This window comes from Mirounga angustirostris, unplaced genomic scaffold (genome assembly GCF_029215605.1).
Source record: "Mirounga angustirostris isolate CCGP_5_RB_7025 unplaced genomic scaffold, mMirAng1.0.hap1 SCAF_9, whole genome shotgun sequence".
In the NCBI taxonomy this organism is placed as follows: Eukaryota; Metazoa; Chordata; class Mammalia; order Carnivora; family Phocidae; genus Mirounga; species Mirounga angustirostris.
The window spans coordinates 128,995,333-129,015,864 of NW_026991717.1; the positions used below are offsets into that span (position 1 = coordinate 128,995,333).

Genomic DNA, 20,532 nt, shown 5'->3' on the forward strand with positions numbered 1-20,532 from the left:
AAAAGATATGAAATACCTGTACACTGAAAACTATAAAATACTATTCAGAGAAATTAAAACCTAAATAAACTTGAGGATATGTCTTGTTAAAGGGCTGGAAGACTTGATGTTGTTCAAATATTAATTCTCCTTAAATTGATCTATAGATGCAAGGCAATCCCAATCAAAATCTGAGCAGGCTTTTCTCTTTTTTGGGGGGTGAAACTGACAAGCTGAGTCTAAAATTTACATGGAACTACAAGTGACCTAGAAGAGCCAAAACAACTTTGAAAAAGAACAAACTTGAAGGGCTAACACTACCTATTTCTAGGAATTGTTTTATAAACATATGCACACAGTAATCATAGTATTGGTGTAAAGATACATAAATAGGTCAAAGAAACAGAATAGAGTCCAGAAATAATCCTACATATACATGGATAACTGATTTTCTACAAAAGTGCAAAGGCAATGCAATGGGAAAAATAGACTTTCCAGCAAATGGTGGTAGAACAGATGGATACCCACAGGCAAAAACTTCTTAGATACCATAGCAAGAGCATGTTCCGTGAAAGTACAAATGAATAAACTGGACTTCATAAAAATTAAAAACTCCTGTTCCTCCAAAGACACTGTTAACAAAATGAAAAGCTACAGACTGGGAAATTATCTTTACAAAGCACATATCTGTATAGGACTTGGACCCAGAATATGTAATATGTAAAGAACTCTCAAAATCCAACAATAAGAAAAAGCCAACAAAAAATAGGCAAAAGACTTAACACACACTTCACCAAAGAAGATACATGAAGCCCAAGCACATGAAAAGTTCAACATCATCAGTCATTAGGGAAATGCAAACTAAAACCAAAATAAAGTACTATATCATACATACTAAGAGCTAAAATTTTTTATAACTGATCACAGCAAGTGTTCATAATGATAAAGAAAAACTGGAACTCCAATTATGCTGCTGATGGAAATTTAAAACAGCACAACCACTTTGGAGAATAGTTTGGCAGCTTCCTAAAAAGCTAAACAGAAGCATATCATATTACCCAGCCATTCCATTTCTATGTATTTACCAAAGAGAAAAGAAATATATACCCATATAAAATCTGTGCACAAATGTTCATAGCTTTACATGTAACAGCCAGAAAGTAGAAACAAGCCAAACATCCATCAACAAGTGCATAGATAAACAAACTATGGTATGTCCTCACAATGGAATACAACTTAGCAGTAGGTATATCACAACATGGATGAATCTCAGAATAATTACCCTGAGTGAAAGCAGCAAGACAAAAAACAGTACATACTGTTATGATTCCATACTGATTCCATGGATACAAAACTCTAGAAAATGCAAACTAATCTATAGTGACAAAAAATAATGATCAGGGAACTCACAGGATATGAGGAGGAGTAGGACAGAGGGAATATTTAACAAGGGACATGAGTGTTCTTTTGGGGGCCCATAGATACATTCACTATCTTGATTGTGACAATGGTTTATTGAGGATTTACCTATTAAAAGTTGTAAAATTGTGCACTTTAAGTATGTGTTTGAAGGGGATCAGAATATGCCACCAAAAAATAGGCTACTTTGGTATAAAGATTATTTAAAGTTGAAGGTATTTGAGATTCAAAAGATGCCAGGAAAAAGTCTTCTCTGAGTTTCCCTTAGCTTACTCAGAGCAGCAAGTTCTGGAAAATAAGACTGCCACAAATGGATCTACTCTTTAGAATGGATTTACTCCCAGAACGGAAAAATGGGAATAAAACCTACCCCAAATCCCTTCTACAGAGGACTGTAAATTACAGCCCTGAAGGAGAGGGAAAGACCACTCTCCAGGATAGACACACAGTGTCACAATCATTCCTGTTTGTTCTCCTGAAAACCCATTTATCTTCCCAAAAAGTCATTTATTTTCCATTAAGTGCCCTTCTCCCCTTTCTCCATCACTTACTACTCTAGGTATATAAACCCAAATTATAACCACCCCTCAGAGTTACTCATCACTGGGCATCTCCCACGTGTATGCATGTTGCTTACACAAATAAACTTTTCTTTTCTCCTGTGAATCTGGGATTTTTTGTCAGTTTAATTTGTGGGGCCTCAGTTTCTGAACCTAATAGGAAGAAGTTTCTTCCTCCCCTACATGTTATTTATGTCAATTATACTTTGGTAAAGCTGGGGTTTTTTAAAAAAGGAAGTGTTTAGTTGTGTTTTCTACTGTTTTTCCAATACTAAGAGAATGAGTTAATTCCATAAAAAACAACAAAGAATTACCATAGTTTCAACGATGATGGTGAGGTTACCTAGGCCATCAGTCAGAGCCACGTAGCTTCCTCCTTTCTCTAAGTGACCAACTGTCTTCAGGTAATACCAACCTGGTTGAGTAAACTGCGTGGTATGAGCTATAGAAAAGCAGAGAAAGATCCAATAAAATAGTGATGGAAGGGTTTCTTTAAAAAGTTAAAAAATAAAGCTGTCTACTGGCTTGAGTCTGATCGAACCTAACAAGCTGTTTTCTATTTTAGACGCAAATACTTGCCAACCTCATGTTTCAACTTTTGAATAATTAGTTCAGTTAAATGGTACAATTGTAGTAAGAATAACTATAGTTAGAATTATTGTTAAAAATAAATGAACCACACTATTAATTCAAGAGTATAAAGGGTTTTTTTTCCCAAGGTAAGATAAAGTTATCTCTTCTGAACCTTTGCTCCTCTCTATTTAACCCATCCTAATATAACTGCAAAAAATAAGAATAAAAAATAGTTAATATTGCATATCAAAAATTAAGTTTTATGGTTTCGAACAAGTTTTATTTGCAGAATATATGTTTATTGGGTACCTCCAAAGCTGGCCCTGAAAATGTACTGAGCAATATTCCATGTCCCATCCTACCCCCAAAACATAGCAACAATATTAGAAGAGTAGTTGACCTAGATAATGCGGGACCAATGATTAAAACATTTAAGTGGTTAACCCACGAGGACATACAAATATATTTTTGAAAGTACAATTTAGAGTTTAGAATAATGTCATAATTTCATGACTAACATCATGACTACAAATCTCTCTGAGGAAAACACATCAAATAAAAAATAAAATCCCCAAAATAAAGGTTTAAAATTAAAACTTCACTATGTTCATATTCAGAATTTTCCTAGGAAAGCATCCTGCCTTTGAAGAAATGGATTTTTTTAAAAGACTGTAATTATGATGTTAAAACAAAACGATCATAAATGTTTAATTTTTTACCAAAAATTATAGAAAGAACTTGAATATTATTTGACAATAGGATTTTTATTCTGTTTAAATTATATTTATTTTTAGTATGGTTACATTATTCATGAAAAAGTGGTACAGTGTCATCCACTGTCCGCATGATCTCAATGTCCCTTGTGACTAAAAACTGATAGTGTAACAAAAATTTTGTTCCTACAGCCCTCTCGATTGTCTTTAAACTATTTTGAAACTCTGTAAATTATAGGTAACTGATGGATGTGTAAATTATCTCCTATCTGGTAAGGACTTAGTTGATTTCCTCTCTTCCATGCTATGGGAAACCCAAAATGTCTCCATTTGCAATTTATCTCAAATTCTTTTATTCTAAATAAATGTATACTGTTTTGACTTTTCCTTTGAATTGATTCATCTGCCTAGTTCCCACTTATCACGAGTAGTATAAAATCTTTAACATATGTTCATTTTTATGTGCGTGACAGTCATGATTTTCCATTTTTCTTAAAATTATCTGTAACAATACTCAACAGTATAAAGCCACAATATCTCACATAGCTTTTACATTTACTTATTCATTTAATAATTCATTTGATTTTGTTAGCACTCTATTCTCATCAACATAACTATACTAGTATAAAACAATAAAACATCTCCAAGACTAGTTTTAAGACTTTAGATGCTCTTGAATTGTAATAATCTTTACAAATACATCATTTTATTAGCAATTATCATAATTTATAATTATACATTTATCAACTATTTCATGTATTTGTTTCCATCACCAGATGATAATCCTTTTCCCTCCTCTCTCCTCCCTTTCCTTTTCTTTTCTAAGAGCCTGGTCTTAGGATAACCAAGAATGGAATACAAAAAGTAGTCTAGTAATCCAAAAGGCTCTTATACAACAGTATGGCAAATCCTGCTTACAACAGAGACACAAACTTAGAACTTACACACGACACGCACATACATGCGCGTGCACGCGCACACATACACACACACACACAAATTTGTGTAATCCCTTCTGTTTTCTGCTTTTTCTCCTAGAGAGAAATCTGAGGCATGAGAGATGGAATGTGAACCATACCTGATACCCAGATAGGAGACTCTACTACATAGTGCCCACTCCATGGCTCCTGAGCAGTCATCAATCCACATCGTCCATAAGGCAACTGTTCATAGTAACTAGCCACCAAATTCCAAGCAATTGTGCTAAAAGGTTGGTTTGATAAAAGAGAAATGCCAAAACAGCTGTGATCAAAATGTAAATGCCTAGAAGACTGTAGTAAAAAAAACTTTATTAGAATTTATATAAATATATGTGAAGGACCAAAAAATGACCACCCAAAACAAGAAAATATAAGTCACCTAAGTTCATTCACATTTGAAAACTCCAGCGCTGGATCCATCTAGTTATTTTTGATGGTGAATTGCATAATTAAAAAACACAAATGTATATGGGGTATATAATTTTTGCTGAACGGTGGTAGAGCCAGAAGAAGAATCATGCCCTACCAGTACCAGACATGTCACAGATATGAGACAAATACAAATAAAGGCTTTATCCATACCTGCTTTCCCTTTGACAGTTGGCCTTCTTAACGTCCCAGTTTCATGACATAATTTTATGAACTTGACTCTGAGCTGCGGCAAAGTTTTACAACTGAGAACTCTTTAAGAGTCAGACTGCCTGGGTTCAAATCATGATTCCACCACTTACCCTCTCTGGACCTCAGTTTCCTCATCTGTAAAACGAGGATAATAACTGTACCTAGCTCACGTGATTGCTGTACCAATGCCTGTAAAGTCTAGAACAAGGTTTGGGGTCTAAAACTGCGATGATTCTGTCTCATCTGCAAGTACTAGTGGGTCAGCTTGCTGGTCTGCATTTTGGCCCATTCTTTCAGAATTCTACAGCTGGTACTGCACCCTGAAATAGTGACTCTGTGGTTTTCAGGAAAATCCAAGGGGAAAAGGGAAGCTCTGGCCCCGGTACTGCTGGGTTTCTCACAGCTCAAAAAAAATAACAGGGATGCCTAGATGGCTCAGTCGGTTAAGCATCTGCCTTCGGCTCAGGTCATGCTCCCAGGGTCCTGGGATCGGGTCCTGCATTGGGCTCCTTGTTCAGCAGGGAGCCTGCTTCTCCCTCTGCCTGACGCTCCCTCTGCCTGACGCTCCCTCTGCTTGTGCTCTCTCTCTCTCTCTCTGACAAATAAATAAAATCTTAAAAAAATAAATAAAAATGTTAAAAACAAAACAAAACAACAACAAAAAAATAACAACAATAAAAAACCCAGAGCTTACCCACAGAATTTCATTTTTTCTTACCAAGTCCTCACTCATCATAAAATGACTTTCTTAGGAAATCAAAGCCTTCTAATTCTGTCAACACAAAGTAGAAATAATAGGTCCAACTTTCAAAAATCCTTACTACCAGTGAAAACTTTAAGAGTTCCCATGATTTTACCCCTGAATTACAAGATGCACAGTATCTTCTCTGGCTAGTGATTGATGTACAAACCAAAAACTACCCGACGAGCATTTTGTGATATACACAAAAGTCTTTAAAATCTATATACCTCTGCCTGCTTCTCCCTCACCCACTCCCCCTGCTGGTGTTCCCTCTCTGTCTCTCTCTGTCAGATAAATAAATAAAATCTTTTTTAAAAAATTTATATACCTCTGACCCAGATATTTATTCCCCTTCTAAGAATATACCCTAAGGAAATAATTATAGATGTGTACAAAGATATCTGCATACAACTGATCACTTCAATGTGTACAAAGCTGTTAACTTAAAATAGAAACAACTTCCATTTCTGGAAGAGAAGAACATTCAATGAGGTCTATTTTCTACATCAATGCTTCCCAAACTTGTGGGGCATCAGAGTCAACTGGGGTACTGATGACACCGACAGAGTCTCCAAAGTCTTCTGGAGAGATTATGATTCAGCAGATCTAGGAATCAATATAACAACTGTCTCGGGTGCTTCTTGAGACAAGGCAAGTTTGGGAAACCATGTTCTACGTAACAGAATATGCATAAGCATTAAAAATTATGAAATAGAAGCATGCTTAAATATGGAAAGAAGTTCATAATGCCTTGTTGAGTGAAAAGCACCTTCTTTACTAAACATTATATAGTATGATCTTATCTCTACATTAAAATTTTATACATATAAACATAAATGGGAGGACATACACCAACATATTTAAGGATGGTTACCTCTAGATGGCAAAAATATGGGTGATCTTGTATCCTTCTTTGTACTGATATGCAGTTACTAAATTCTCTGTCATGAGCATGCATTACTCTTAACACCAAATTAAGTTCCTAGAACCAAACTCTCCATGATAAGCATCTTTTCTTTTAAAAAGAAAAGAAAAAGAGCAAAAGCTATAAAAAGAATATATCAGCTCACATTAACATCACAAAAATAAGTATTGGCTTACTTTTGTTCTATTTATTATTGTTTTAGAAAGCAAATTTGAATCTAATTACAGTTAAAGCTTCTCAGAGCATTTAAGAAATGCTTCCCTGAGAAATAAAAAGAGTTGTGTTCTGGGGCACCTGAGTAGCTCATGTAGGAGAATATCCTTTGTTTTGGTAACACATGCTAAAATATTTAGGGGTGAAGTATTACGACATCTATAATTTATAACTGTTCATTAAAAGGTATACATAACTTATCAAAAATCACAGAACTGCATAAATTTTACTATAAATAAATTATATCTCAATAAGCCTGACTTTATTCAATATAGATGATATTCAAATATAAAAAAATAGATAAGCTTAGGTGTAGATGTAGGTACAGATGAAGCTAATAAGGCAAAATGTTTACAGTCATCGAATCTAGACTGAGAGAATATGGAAGCCAGTTGTACTTTTTTCTTATTGTGTTTCTGAAATTTTTCAAAATAAAAACCTTTAAAGGTTTTCAATAACTTACGCAGTCATGTAGCCATTGATATAATTCTGATTCAATATGCGGCCCAAGCAGCCTGCACCCACATCACTATTTACAGTGCTAAAATCTTCAGAAGACCAAAGCTTCTTCTTAGTCAGCTTCGCATCCTTTACTATGTGGGTCCCAGGATAATGAGCTCTAGAAAAGAAAGGGTGGAAATGGGAAAAGGCAGAACACGCCACTTATTTCTATTTGTTGAGTGAATAAAAACATGTCTTCACCAGTGTTTTCTATTTTAAAACAATGGGCAGCTTGTGGGTAGATGTCACACCAACTAGAAGCTTTTGCTTCCCATTCTTGTGTCTAAGGATGCCCATAAAATGTGATAAGCCTATACCCACACACAGAATAGGAAGGAAGATCACCAGTGGATGGGAGATTTGTTTCTAGAAACCATAAAATGGATGGAAGCACGTTGACAGAGATAGCAGAGGAGGCCACAGCCTGGAACACTCCAGGAGATGAATGAGATGGAGAGAGTATTCAGACTTCGCAGAGGAAGTTGAGAGCTCAGAACAGAAGAAAGGAGTATGAAGGAAGCCAAAAATAAGACTAATGAGTCTATTATATACCTACCCCTAAGTAGAGAGAGAGAAAGACAGCTGGGTATTTATTCCCAGGCAAAAACAAAAAGTCAACAACAAAAACCCAGAGAGTTACTTCTTGAATAAAAAGAAGAAACTTCCTTGGGTAAACTACAAATTATCATCCCAAAGCAGTGGTGGTCCTTAACCCTGGTGCTTCTGCCTGGTGGAGAAGGCGGGGCCAAGCAGGACTTGCTACTGTCCTCCTACAATGCACTGGGCAGGTCCTCACCACAAAGAATTAGCCAGTGAAAATATCAAAAGTACAGAGGTTGAGAGCCCCTCCCTTATTCCATTATTTAAGAAAAGCCAGTCAAAGTATAAATGTGTATTTATTATTCTGAGTAAAATATCGCCTTAATGATGATTTTGGAAGTTACTGATCACTGAATAAAAACAATTAAGAAATTTCAAATGTGAAATAGAAAATAGATGGACAGTTAACACAAGAACAAGAGAGCACGTTAGCTAAGTAACTTTAGGGACATGAGTGTCTACTTTCTAGGACAACAATTATTTACAGAAAATTTAATAAAAATACGAGCAGAATAATGGGGACTGGATTATATCATAATTCTAACCTTTCCAGTTTGGTGTCGCAGTATTCATTATGTTAAAAAAATGAAGACCTGTCTTGGTTTGTAGTTATTTAATTCCATTTAGGTCATGAACCTTTCAAGAAAAAGTCCTATTTGGGAATTCATTCTACCTCATGAAGATGAATTAGGGCACAGCATCAGTTTGGCATTTCAGGATTTCATAAGGAAGAAAAGAACATGAAACACATAATAGAGGACATAAAAAGAAGTATTTGAGAAAAATCAGGTACCAGCAAGATGTTGCAGCATCACTGAACTCTGCTAAAAACAGGCATCTGATTCAGTAGTGTAAACATACATTATACTTACAGAGACCTCAAGAGCAAGCTAGCACCTAACAGGGTTAAGAAATTATTATTCTGGCACTACAATGCCAACACATGAAGTCTGTTACTAATCTTTGTAACAATTTTAACAAATTTTTACATTTTAGTTTCATAAGAATGAATCTAAAATATCCCAGAACTAAAATATCCCAAAACTTCATTCTATGATCATGATATACAGTCACATACTAATATTAAGACTCAACCCAGGGCACCTGGGTGGCTCAGTTGGTTGAGCGACTGCCTTCGGCTCAGGTCATGATCCCGGAGTCCCGGGATCGAGTCCCGCGTCGGGCTCCCTGCTCAGCAGGGAGTCTGCTTCTCCCTCTGACCCTCCTCCCTCTCATGCTCTCTGTCTCTCATTCTCTCTCTTGCAAATAAATAAAATCTTAAAAAGAAAAAAAAAAAAATTTAATTAAAAAAAAAAAAAGACTCAACCCATTGTTACTCAGCCAAATGTATACTTGGTGTATCTCTGGTCAAAATATACTTGTAGACTGGGGCGCCTGGGTGGCTCAGTCGTTAAGTGTCTGCCTTCAGCTCAGGTCATGATCCCAGGGTCCTGGGATCGAGCCCTGCATCGGGCTCCCTGCTCCGCGGGAAGCCTGCTTCTCCCTCTCCCACTCCCCCTGCTTGTGTTCTCTCTCTCGCTGTGTCTCTCTCTGTCAAATAAATAAAATCTTTAAAAAAAAAAAAAATATATATATATATATATATATATACTTGTAGAAAAAGTAAAAGCCTGGGGGCACCTGAGTGGCACAGTCAGTTAAGCATCAACTCTTGGTTTCAGCTCAGGTTGTGATCTTGATCTCAGGGTCGTGGGATCGAGCCCCACAAGGGGCTCTGCACTCAGCTCGGAGTCGGCTGGAGACTCTCTCTCCCTCTCCCTCTGCCCTGCCCCGCCGTGCTCTCTCTCTAAAACAAATAAATAAATCATAAAAAAAAAAAAAAAAAGTAAAAGCCTGGGAAGTAATATGCTATTGTGTTACTAATATCTCCAGATGTTAGGATTCTGAGTAAGTTCTAAGTCTATCTTCACAAGGTTTCTACGTTTTCCAAATTTTCTATAGTCATAAATTATTTTTATAATCTGAAAAAGTATCTCTTTTAAAGTTACAGATAACTAAGAGATCCAAACACAATACTGTTGACAGTTTAAACCAACAGAAATAATGAGGTGAGCAATATGTGTATAATTTTAAATTTTGTAGTAGCTGCATTTAAATAAAGCAAAAGGGAAATTTTCCTGATATACTTTGCTTAACCCAGTGTATCCAAAATATTATCATTCAACATGTAGTTAACGTAAAAAATTAATAACATTTTACATTTTTTAAATATCAAACCTTTAAAATCCAGTGTCTACTTTACACTTAAAACACACCTAAATTCAGACTAGTCACATTTCAAGTGTCCCCTAGCTAACTGTGGCTAGCAGCAACCATATTGGACAATACGGGTTTAAACTCTTCACAATTTCAGAAATAGGCAGCCAACAATCCTATCTGGAATGGTAGAGCCTCACTATGAGATAAGCTGCTTGACGAGAATCCACACTGATTAAGGCAGGAACACTCAGCGGGAGGGAGAGACAACATTCAGGCAGTAGGGAGAATGGGGCCCAGAAGGAGCAGACCCCAGAACGCACTATGACTGCAAAACAAGAGTTTCCACAGTGCAGGCCAAGTACAACATGAAGGGGGCAGGGAGATCTATGCTTCCCATGGAGGGGGCAGCCAGAGAAATGAAGAACTCCTGAACAAAATCTCAATATACCACAATAACCTGAATTTGGAAACCATCCAAATGACCATTAACAAAGAACAGATGGATAAATTGTGATTTATTCCTACAACTGAATGCAAAACAGGAATTAAAATGAACCATGTCTATACCTGGCAATATGAGTTAACCTCAAAAATACAATGTTGACCAAATTAATAGATACTCTAAGATGTCATTTATTTTTTTTTTTTTTAAGATTTTATTTATTTATTTGAGAGAGGGAGAGTGAGCAAGAGAGAGCACAAGCCAGGGGGAGAGGCAGAGGGAGAAAGAGAATCAGACTCCCCGCTAAGCAGGGAGCCTGAGGCAGGGCTCCATCCCAGGACCCTGCGATCATGACCTGAGTCGAAGGCAGATGCTCAACTGACTGAGACACCCAGGTGCCCCTCTAAGATGCCATTTAAATAAAGTTTTTTTTATTTAAAATCAATTAGCCAACATATAGTACATCACTAGTTTCAGATGTAGAGTTCAGTAGTTCATCAGTTGCATATAACACCCAATGCTCATCACATCACATGCCCTCTAAATAAAGTTTTCAAACAGGTAAAATTAGTCTATGATGTTAGGGCTAACATTAGTAGTTGCCTTTGGCACCAGAGGAGGGGCAAATGATTGGAAAGATTTCCAAGGGAATAGCTGCTCAGATACTGATAATTTTCTATTTCTTAACCTGGGTGGTGGTGATGCAGGTATGTTCACTTTGTGACAATTCATTATGCCATATTCTTATGATTTACATACCTTTATGTATGCATGCTGGTATGTGTATGTATGTATGCTATACTTTGTTAAAAAAGTTTTAAGGAGATGAGATTATTAGACAACAGAGGTATAGGAAACTAAAATGAGAGAATTATAGAATTATTATAAAAAATACATTTTAGAAATGAAGACAGGAAAAAGAAACACAAGATAGAATAGACATTGTGGAAAACACAATAAGGAAAATAGAGGCTAGCAAGGATAAAAGTATAGAGAATCAAACAGAAATAATAGCAATGGTTTGAGAGAAATAGAGAACAAAGGCAATATGCAAACAAGATCCAAAATGCATAACTGGGTCTTCTAGAAAGAAAACCAAAGTAATGGAGCAGGATAATTACTTAAATTAAAATTTAAGTAAATCTTATTGAAATAAGAAAACACTTAAATACAGATACTGAAAAGGCATATAATATACACCTGGAAATGTTAAATCGTATAGAACTACTAGACTTTAAAGTTAAAGAAAAATATTCTTTGGATATACAGAAATTGTGCCAAGTCATTTATAAGGAAGAAAAAAATAAGTCTAACCCAGGCTAATACACTCGAGAATGGCAGAACCACAAGACCGAAGAGCACCTCATAGAACACAGTTGCTCGATCCTCTTGTATACTGTTTTGTACTTTTACTCAAGAAATAAGCATCTATCTTGCTTTAATCACATTCTGCTTTGGTCTATGAAAGCAATTTAAAACAATTTAAATGATATCCTAACACGTGGAAGCTAGAGATGGAGATGTCTGACATAGCTCAGTGATCCAAGAAGCCAGGTTATAGTTTCAATTATCTCACCATGGAAACAGAACTAATTCCTTATACTGGAATATAAGATAAGCATACCTACAAAAGGATATTTGCTATTCTTGCAGACGGTTTCATTGACTAATATGAGGCTTTTTTTTTATTATTTCCATTCTGCAAAAATAAGGAATTCCAGGAGCAAAATAAAATGTTTACACAAAAAATAGGAAATACTGTTTAGAGGCCTCAGACTACAAAGAACGTAGTGGCTTAAAGAAAAAGAGTTTATGGGGTGCCTGGGTGGCTCAGTCGTTAAGTGTCTGCCTTCAGCTCAGGTCATGATCCCAGGGTCCTGGGATCAAGCCCCGCATCGGGCTCCCTGCTTGGCGGGAAGCCTGCTTCTCCCTCTCCCTCTGCCCCTGCTCATGTTCCCTCTCTTGCTGTCTCTCTCTGTGTCAAATAAATTAAAAAAAAAAAAGAGTTTATGTTTCTTCCATTTAATCATCCTAAGTTGAGAGTCAAGGTTGGTGGAAGCAGAGCTTGTATCTTCTCCTTGGTCAAATGGTTGCTTCAGACTCCAGCAAGTAGGAAGGAAAAGGGGTAGAAGAGAATGTACCCAATATCCTAGAGTATAAACCCTCAGGTGTTACTTATCGATTGTGCTCTCATTTCATCACCAGAAACTTAATCATATTGTCATATCTTTTTTTTTTTAAGATTTTATTTATTTGACAGAGACAGAGAGAGCACAAGCAGGGGGAAGTGGCAGGCAGAGAGAAAGGGAGACTTCCCGCTGAGCAGGGAGCCCGATGTGGGACCGATCCCAGGACCCTGGGACCATGACCTGAGCCGAAGGCAGATGCTTAACCGACTGAGCCACCCAGGTGCCCCATATTGTCATATCTTAACTGCAAAGAATGCTGATAGTCTTGCCTTGGGCCCAGGAAGAATAGGATAGGTTTTGGTAGATCACCAGCAGCTTCTTCTGCATTAGGGTAAGTGAGAGGCCCAAGAGAGGGGGGAAACAACAAAAAAAAAAAAAAAAGAAAGAAAGAAAAGAAGTCTAGCATCAGAATTCTCAATTGCAACATTTTATGTAAGTAACCAATGGAGTAAATTTTATGACATTCAAGGATTAAGAAAGTGTGAGTCAAGGAGTTTATACCTAGCCAAACTGTCCTTCATATATAAAGGCCACAGAAAAAGAGTTAATAAACATGTAAGAGATCAAGAAATATTGTTTCCATTAGCACTTCCTGAAAAATATGACAAATACTAAGCTTTTGACACCCAAGAATCTAAGGAAGAAACTTCAGCAAAAGACTTGAAGGTGAACATTGCATATGCTTAATGGTAGGACTAGACTAAAAGAAAGAGTAATTTAGTACATAAATGTTACATGTTCTTTTTTTCTTTTAAGATTTTATTTATTTGAGAGAGAGAGAGAATGCACAAGCCAGGGGAGAGACAGAGAAGCAGACTCCCCGCTGAGCAGGGAGCCCAATGCGGGACTCGATCCCAAGACCAGAGCCGAAGGCAGATGCTTAACCAACTGAGCCACCCAGGTGCCCAAACGTTACATGTTCTGATAATGTATAACTAATATAGCAGACGCAAAATAGGAGGAGGAGGAAAGAAAATGAAATGTAAACAAAGTTTGCCAACTGTCTGGGAGTTAAAGGTTACAGCTTGCAACTGACAAATCAAGACAGTAGAAGCTTAAGCTCATGTAAGAGTACAAAGATTAAGAAATTTCGGTAATTTAAATTCCATTGTAGGAGCGAGAAGGAGAGAAAGAGGGAGTAATGAAATAAGTTTTGCACTGCTTATAGTAAACCAATAGAAAAGGAACTAAGAGTATTAGTATAAACATTTTCTCAACTTCAACACTATTGACATTTTGGCCAGATAATTCTTTGCTGTGGGGAAGTTATCCTGTGCTTGGAAGGATATTTAGAAACATCTCTGGCCTCCACTCATCATGCCAGTACCAATCGCAAATATTTCCAGGCATTACCAAATGTTCCCTGGGAGGCACATTATCCCCAGCTGAGAACCACTGGTATAAAGGTATCAGTATAAATGCAATCAATAGAACCAAAAATCAAACCTTGCTAAATAACAAAAAAGATACCTCCTTCAAAAAGAGCAAAGAAAAATCACATAGCAAGATTTTGTATTGGTATATACATAGTGTATATAATTAAATAACAAGACAATATAGAATAGAGTATATCATTATATCATTAAGTATATATGGTTTCAATTATATCATTAAGTATAAATGAGTTTAAACCAAGCATTAAAATATGAAGATTTTTAGAGCAGCTAAAAAAGCAGTATCTAAATCTATGCTTTATGCAAGCAACACACACAAAACAAAATGACCTCAGGAGGTAAAGAATGAAAGTATGGGCAAAGATAGTTCAGGCAATTATAAATGAAAAGAAAGCAGAGATCTCCTTCTTAGTCACAGGCAAAGCAAAATTCATACCAAGAAGCACAAAGAGGCAACGAATGACATTTTCCTTCTTTTTTTTCGCGGATTTTTGTCATCTCTACACCCAACGTGGGGCTCAAACTCATGACCCCAAGATCAAGAGTCACATGTTCTTCCTCCTGAGCCAGCCAGGCACCCCAAAGAATGACATTTTCTAATGTCAACAGTTACAAAGATAAGAAGATAAGACATTAATACCTGCGACATAACACAGAGCAACATACGAAAGCATAAACTGCATGAAACTGAAACCCACTAGTGAGAGGAAACTAGCACTCTGGGTAACCCTAGATAGTTCAAGTGAACAAAGTAATTAGGATACAGAACACCTGAACGATGCAATCACTAAGGTAGATAATACACACTCAACCCTTATATCCTGATAGAAAAATACATCCTAATATAATAAGACAAAAAGAAACTCCTGGTAAAGTTTTTGAAAAAAAATTTTTAAATACATTCGACATTAAATGACCACAGTGCGATGAAATGAGAAAATAAAAGAGCTAAAGCAGTGCTCAAAGGAGTATTTGCAGCATTAGATGCCCACATGAATAAAGATACAATGAATCCAGGGCGCCCGGGTGGCTCAGTCGTTAAGCGTCTGCCTTCGGCTCAGGTCATGGTCCCAGGGTCCTGGGATCGAGCCCCGCATCGGGCTCCCTGCTTGGCAGGAAGCCTGCTTCTCCCTCTCCCACTCCCCCTGCTTGTGTTCCCTCTCTCGCTGTGTCTCTCTCTGTCAAATAAATAAATAAAATCTTAAAAAAAAAAAAGATACAATGAATTAATATCCAACTTCTTCATGAAGACACAGCAAAACCCATACCTTCATTTAAATATTTTTTCCTGGCCAAATATATTCAAAATCAATACAACTTTGTTTTCCCCCAAGACTTGAGCTATTTATGAAAGTTTTAACAATAAAGGCAAAAAATTATATTCTAATTTCAATGTATGAAGTATTTAAATACATCTTACTTTTCTTGCCAAAAATAAATAAATAAATAAATAAATAGAAGCCTAAATCTAACCTAATCATGTCTCTGTCAATTTCCAACAAGAAACAGGACAGATGGGCAGGTTAAACCAAACTGCAAGGATGAAACTATAAAATCCTAGACTGTGAGACACTTTACAGGACAAACAATCCAGTGTCTTTGACAAATGAAAGGGAATAAAAAGATGGGGCAGCGGGGCACCTGGGTGCCTCAGTTGGTTAAGCGTCTACCTTCAGCTCAGGTCATGATCCCAGGGCCCTGGGATTGAGCCCCACATTGGGCTCCCTGTGCTTCTCCCTCTCCCTCTGCCTGCCACTCCCCCTGCTCGTACTCTCTCAATCTATCGAATAAATAAATAAAATCTTAAAAAAAAAAAAAAAAGATGGGGCAGGAATCAGAAGAGACTTAAATATCAATCACAATGTATGAATTTCAACTGGATCCAGATTCAATTAAAACTATAAAATAACAATAACAAATATTTGATAATATTTACATTTTTAGATGTAGTAATGGTATTGTTTACAATAAAAAGAATTCTTTTTTTTTAAAGATTTTATTTATTTATTTGAGAAAGAGAGAATGAGAGACAGCACAAGAGGGAAGAGGGTCAGAGGGAGAAGCAGACCCCCCACTGAGCAGGGAGCCTGATATGGGACTCGATCCCAGGACTCCAGGATCACGACCCGAGCTGAAGGCAGTTGCTTAACCAGCTGAGCCACCCAAGTGCCCCAAGAAAAAGAATTCTTATCTTTAAAGATGCATGGTAAAATTTTTATGGAAGAAATAACGTCATGTATGGAATCTGCCTCAGAATAATGTGGAAGGAGGAAGAGAAACTATCAGCAGAAAGAGCTAGGGGTCCCTGGAAAAAGAAAGAAAAGACAAGCTTTCCTGACATGAGAAAAGTCATCTTGGGCCCCCAGCCATCTTACCATCTCTGCCTGACTGGCACTACTTGCCCAAAGCACATTTCTTGCAGAACTTCCTGAGATATGTTGAAATTGCAGAACAGTAGATCCCAGTAGATAACAATTTTAAGGGAACCAAAAAATGTAAGCACAAACAGCCACTGTCAAGCCAGGAGATAACCTAATCATTATCAGGGACAACAAATCAGTGGTAAATCTTCCAGTGCTGGTTCAAAAATAAAGACTGACCTGACGCACATTCTTGAGCTATCTTTGCAGGATCTGAACCGTTTTGAGCACTCAGATACCAGGAACTGATGATGCTGACCCTCATGACTTAGACTCTGTCACTTTAAGATGATTTCTGCCCCGGGGCACCTGGGTGGCTCAGTCGTTAAGCATCTGCCTTCAGCTCAGGTCATGATCCCGGGGTCCTAGGATCGATCCCCACATCAGGCTCCCTGCTAAGCAGGGAGCCTGCTTCTCCCTCTCCCACTCCCCCTGCTTGTGTTCCCTCTCTCGCTGTCTCTCTCTCTGTCAAATAAATAAATAAAATTAAAAAAAAAAAAAAAAGATGATTTCTGCCCCTGTTCCACGCTGAATGCCCCACTGCGCAAGCCCCTTCGCCTAAAATTTCCCCAGTTCATTGTTCGAGGAGACCCTGCTTTGGGAAACATTCCCGTTGTTCTCCTTTGCTTATTGCAAGTAAAACCCTTCCTTTTCTTATTCTTTGGCTTCGTTGTGTCTTTTGGCTCCACATGCACCAAGAGGCGAACCCAGTTTCAGGTAACAGAATGGACAAGTATGTGGATAGAGAACTGGCCATGGGGTCATAGTTATCAAGGCTGAGTGACAGGAACATGGATAGTCATGATATTATTCTGCCTACTTCGTGTATATTCAAGATGCTTCATTTAAAAGAAAAAGGCACATGTAGATCAAGTAGTCTTCACACTGAATAAAGAACACATTCCACATATATGTGTATTCTATTTTTCAAATGTTTGTATATGTTATCACAATAGACAAACTTCAAATTCACTTTAAAAAATACTGCTAGGTGAGGGGTAGAAGAAGGGGGAATTGGGGGAAGGTGGTCAAAAGGCACAAAATTTCAGTTATAAGATAAATAAGTACTAGGGATGTAATGTACACCACAATGACTATAATTAACACTGTGTGTTAGTAAAGTTGTTAAGTAAGTAGATCCTAAGAGCTCTCATCATAAGGAGAAACTATTTTTCCTTCTGACTGTATCTATAGGAGATGGTGGATGTTAACTAATCATGGTAATTATCTCACATATATGTAAATCAAATCATCATGCCATATACCTTAAACTTATACTGAGATGGATATCAGTTATTTCTCAATAAAACTGGAAAAAATTTAAAAAGAAAAAAAAAATTACTGGAACTCAAGAAGGCCAAGGCCCAGAGGACTGACTGGCAGAGTTGGACTAAAGAGCAGGGTCAAAGCCAGCCTGCTAAGGAAACATGACAAGAGCCATGGTCAGTAATCAGCCGTGCTATTTACATAAGCGTTCATTCATGGAAGAACTCCCAACCACAGGAAGTCTGCCTCTTGTAATTTCTAAAATTTAAATACTACTCTGTCCCTTAATTGAAACAAAGCCATGTGTCATTACTCCAAACATTAACACAGTTTTTGAAAAGTACCAATATATTTCATTGTCATAGAAAGACCCAAAGTTCAGCTGAACCTTGAACAATGTGCCAACCCCCCCAACCATGTGCATCTGAAAATCCAAATATAAGCTTGGACTCCCCAAAAACTTAACTACTAATAGCCTGTTGACCAGAAGACCAATAACATAAACAGTAGATTAACACATATTTTGTATGTTCTATGTATTATATACTGTATTCTTATAATAAAGGAAGCTAAAGAAAAGAAAATGTTATTAAGAAAATCACAAGGAAGAGAAAATACATTTAAAGTATCATAAAAATTCCACACATGAGTGGACTGGCTCAGTTCATACCTGTGCTATTCAAGGGTCACCTGCACATACATTTCAAAGAGAAAGGAATGAAACATCAGTTACATGTGCTTCAGTTAAGTAAATACAAGAAAGCTCCCTCTGAAAATGTAATCAAGTCGGAAGGAAAAGCAAAAACAAAGGTACAATCAAGTTTCAAAAGCTAGCAATCAGAAACTGTTAAGCTTTCAAAGCAAAACTTTCCTTACCCTATAACATCAATCACCTCCAAGAGCTCAGAGTCGAGCAACATAGAAGCAGAAATGGGCTCCCAGAGATTGTCACTCGCTATGATTTTCACTCGATCGAGACCCTGATAGTTCAGCATTCTTCTTAACACCTTTTGGAGAGATAAACAGAATGCAGGAAAGTTTACAAATAAGTTTTCAGCTGTTGAATTACAACCACAATAGCTGAAGTATCTTTCAAAATCAGCATCCTGGAAAATAGTATTAATATTATTTCTCAATAGAAATGTGCCTCCTATGGAAAACATAAAGCATTATCATTGAGATAACCTACTTCATGGGAATGTAAAAAGAAAAAAAAAACCAAGAGGTAAAAATGCTTTAGAGGGATTCTCCTTCTGACCTTAATGGAATCAACAACAGACTCCCAATAGTAAAAAAAAAATTAAATAAACCACCACCATAGCTGCAGATCATTAGTTTAAAAGAAAAAGGAAACCAGAGTCTAATGTTTCCAATGCTTCCTTCAAATGAAATGAGCACAACTAGAGAGGCACATGAATAATCACAAGGAAAAACATAAGCTGTGAAACGTCAAATCTGGGTGGATAAAAATGTTCCCCACCTTCATTATTGGGACCCTGTCATGAAGCCGCCCCCAACTGCAGGGTCACACAGAACACATGCACGAACCTGGCTTCCACTCTAGGCTCTTGCTGCGCTCATCAGCCCTGTGCTCACAGAAGCCACAACTTTCCACAAACAACCCTGTGCTTCCATCTTATACTAGTTCCACTGCTCCACCTCCCACAGCCCCACAACGCCCCCTCCACCACGTTCTCACCACTTCACTGATAATGCCTGCAGCCTGGACATGACCCTGACTTACACGGACCTGGCTGCAAGCCACCCCATCAAACCCCACAGCTACAGATTAAAGTATATGTTGTATATGCCGGTCCCCTAGCGATCACAGAGGCCTACGCAAGGCTCAGAGTCCCCACTTGTCTACTCTGTCTTTCACCCTTGTTCTTCCCCCAAATCCCTTTACTCTCAATCATCATTTCTTGGCCGTGTCCTGCCCCTGCCCTAGCAACCAGGGGAGTTCCTATCCACCCCACCTTGAAGATTCCAACCACACGTCACCTTCTCTAATAGCATTCCCTAATCCACCCAGGCCGAAGTGTCATGTCCACTCTATACCTTCTGACAACCCTGCATGGGCATTATTCTGTTAGAGAAATTATGACTGATATTTTCATTGTCCATCCGGGACTCTGTAGCTCTCAAATGTGAACTCCTTTTGGGCAGCAACGGTATTTTGTGTCCTTGTCTTCTAAGCATGCATGGAATGCCTGACACCCCCCGGTGTTGAGTCAATGCTTGCTGATGGGATAAATGAATAAATAAATGAAAGAAATTTAGTGGGTATTACCTGTTTAAAAACATAAGACACTTAAAGAAATTTTTTTAAAAACCGAAACACAAAATCTAACATAAAACTATGTTTTTTGGAGGAAACACAAGACAAATAGAACTGGAAAGTAAACCATAGACTTCCTCCACCTGAAAAGTTAATCTGCCATGAGTTTCCCAGTGACAGAGGAGTTGTTATTCTCAGTTTTTCCTTTCCTGAAAAACAGCAATAATAGTAATTACCTAATAAGGGAGTAAGTAAGAATGAAATGGAGATAAGTAACTAGGAAAAGCAACCCCAAAAAACACACTTGGCAAATGTTAGTTGCTACCATTTGCTAATGCTAAGCGAAATAAGTCAATCAGAGAAAGACATGTATCATATGATCTCACTGATATGAGGAATTCTTAATCTCAGGAAACAAACTGAGGGTTGCTGGAGTGGGGGGTGGGGTGGGAGGGATGGGGTGGCTGGGTGATAGACACTGGGGAGGGTATGTGAAT

At 37.5% G+C, this 20,532-nt stretch overlaps 1 protein-coding gene across 11 annotated transcripts in view; it reads right to left on the reverse strand.

The window, feature by feature from the left end:
* Positions 1-20,532, reverse strand: part of GALC (galactosylceramidase) — a 61,694-nt gene that overhangs the window by 25,145 nt on the left and 16,017 nt on the right. For 8 of the 11 annotated variants that reach the window (XR_010405296.1, XM_064571452.1, XM_064571451.1 and 5 more), the window contains 5 exons: positions 19,816-19,998; positions 18,634-18,764; positions 7,189-7,344; positions 4,323-4,447; positions 2,273-2,400 (listed from right to left, as the gene is read on the reverse strand). Coding sequence is in view for 10 of the 11 variants with exons in the window: in XM_064571452.1 (XP_064427522.1) it covers positions 2,273-2,400; positions 4,323-4,447; positions 7,189-7,344; positions 18,634-18,764; positions 19,816-19,998 (723 nt within the window). In the remaining variant the exon portion in view is untranslated. The remainder of the gene's footprint in view (positions 1-2,272; positions 2,401-4,322; positions 4,448-7,188; positions 7,345-18,633; positions 18,765-19,815; positions 19,999-20,532) is intronic. The other 3 variants (XM_045901357.3, XM_045901358.3, XM_045901355.3) reach the window with 1 other exon arrangement.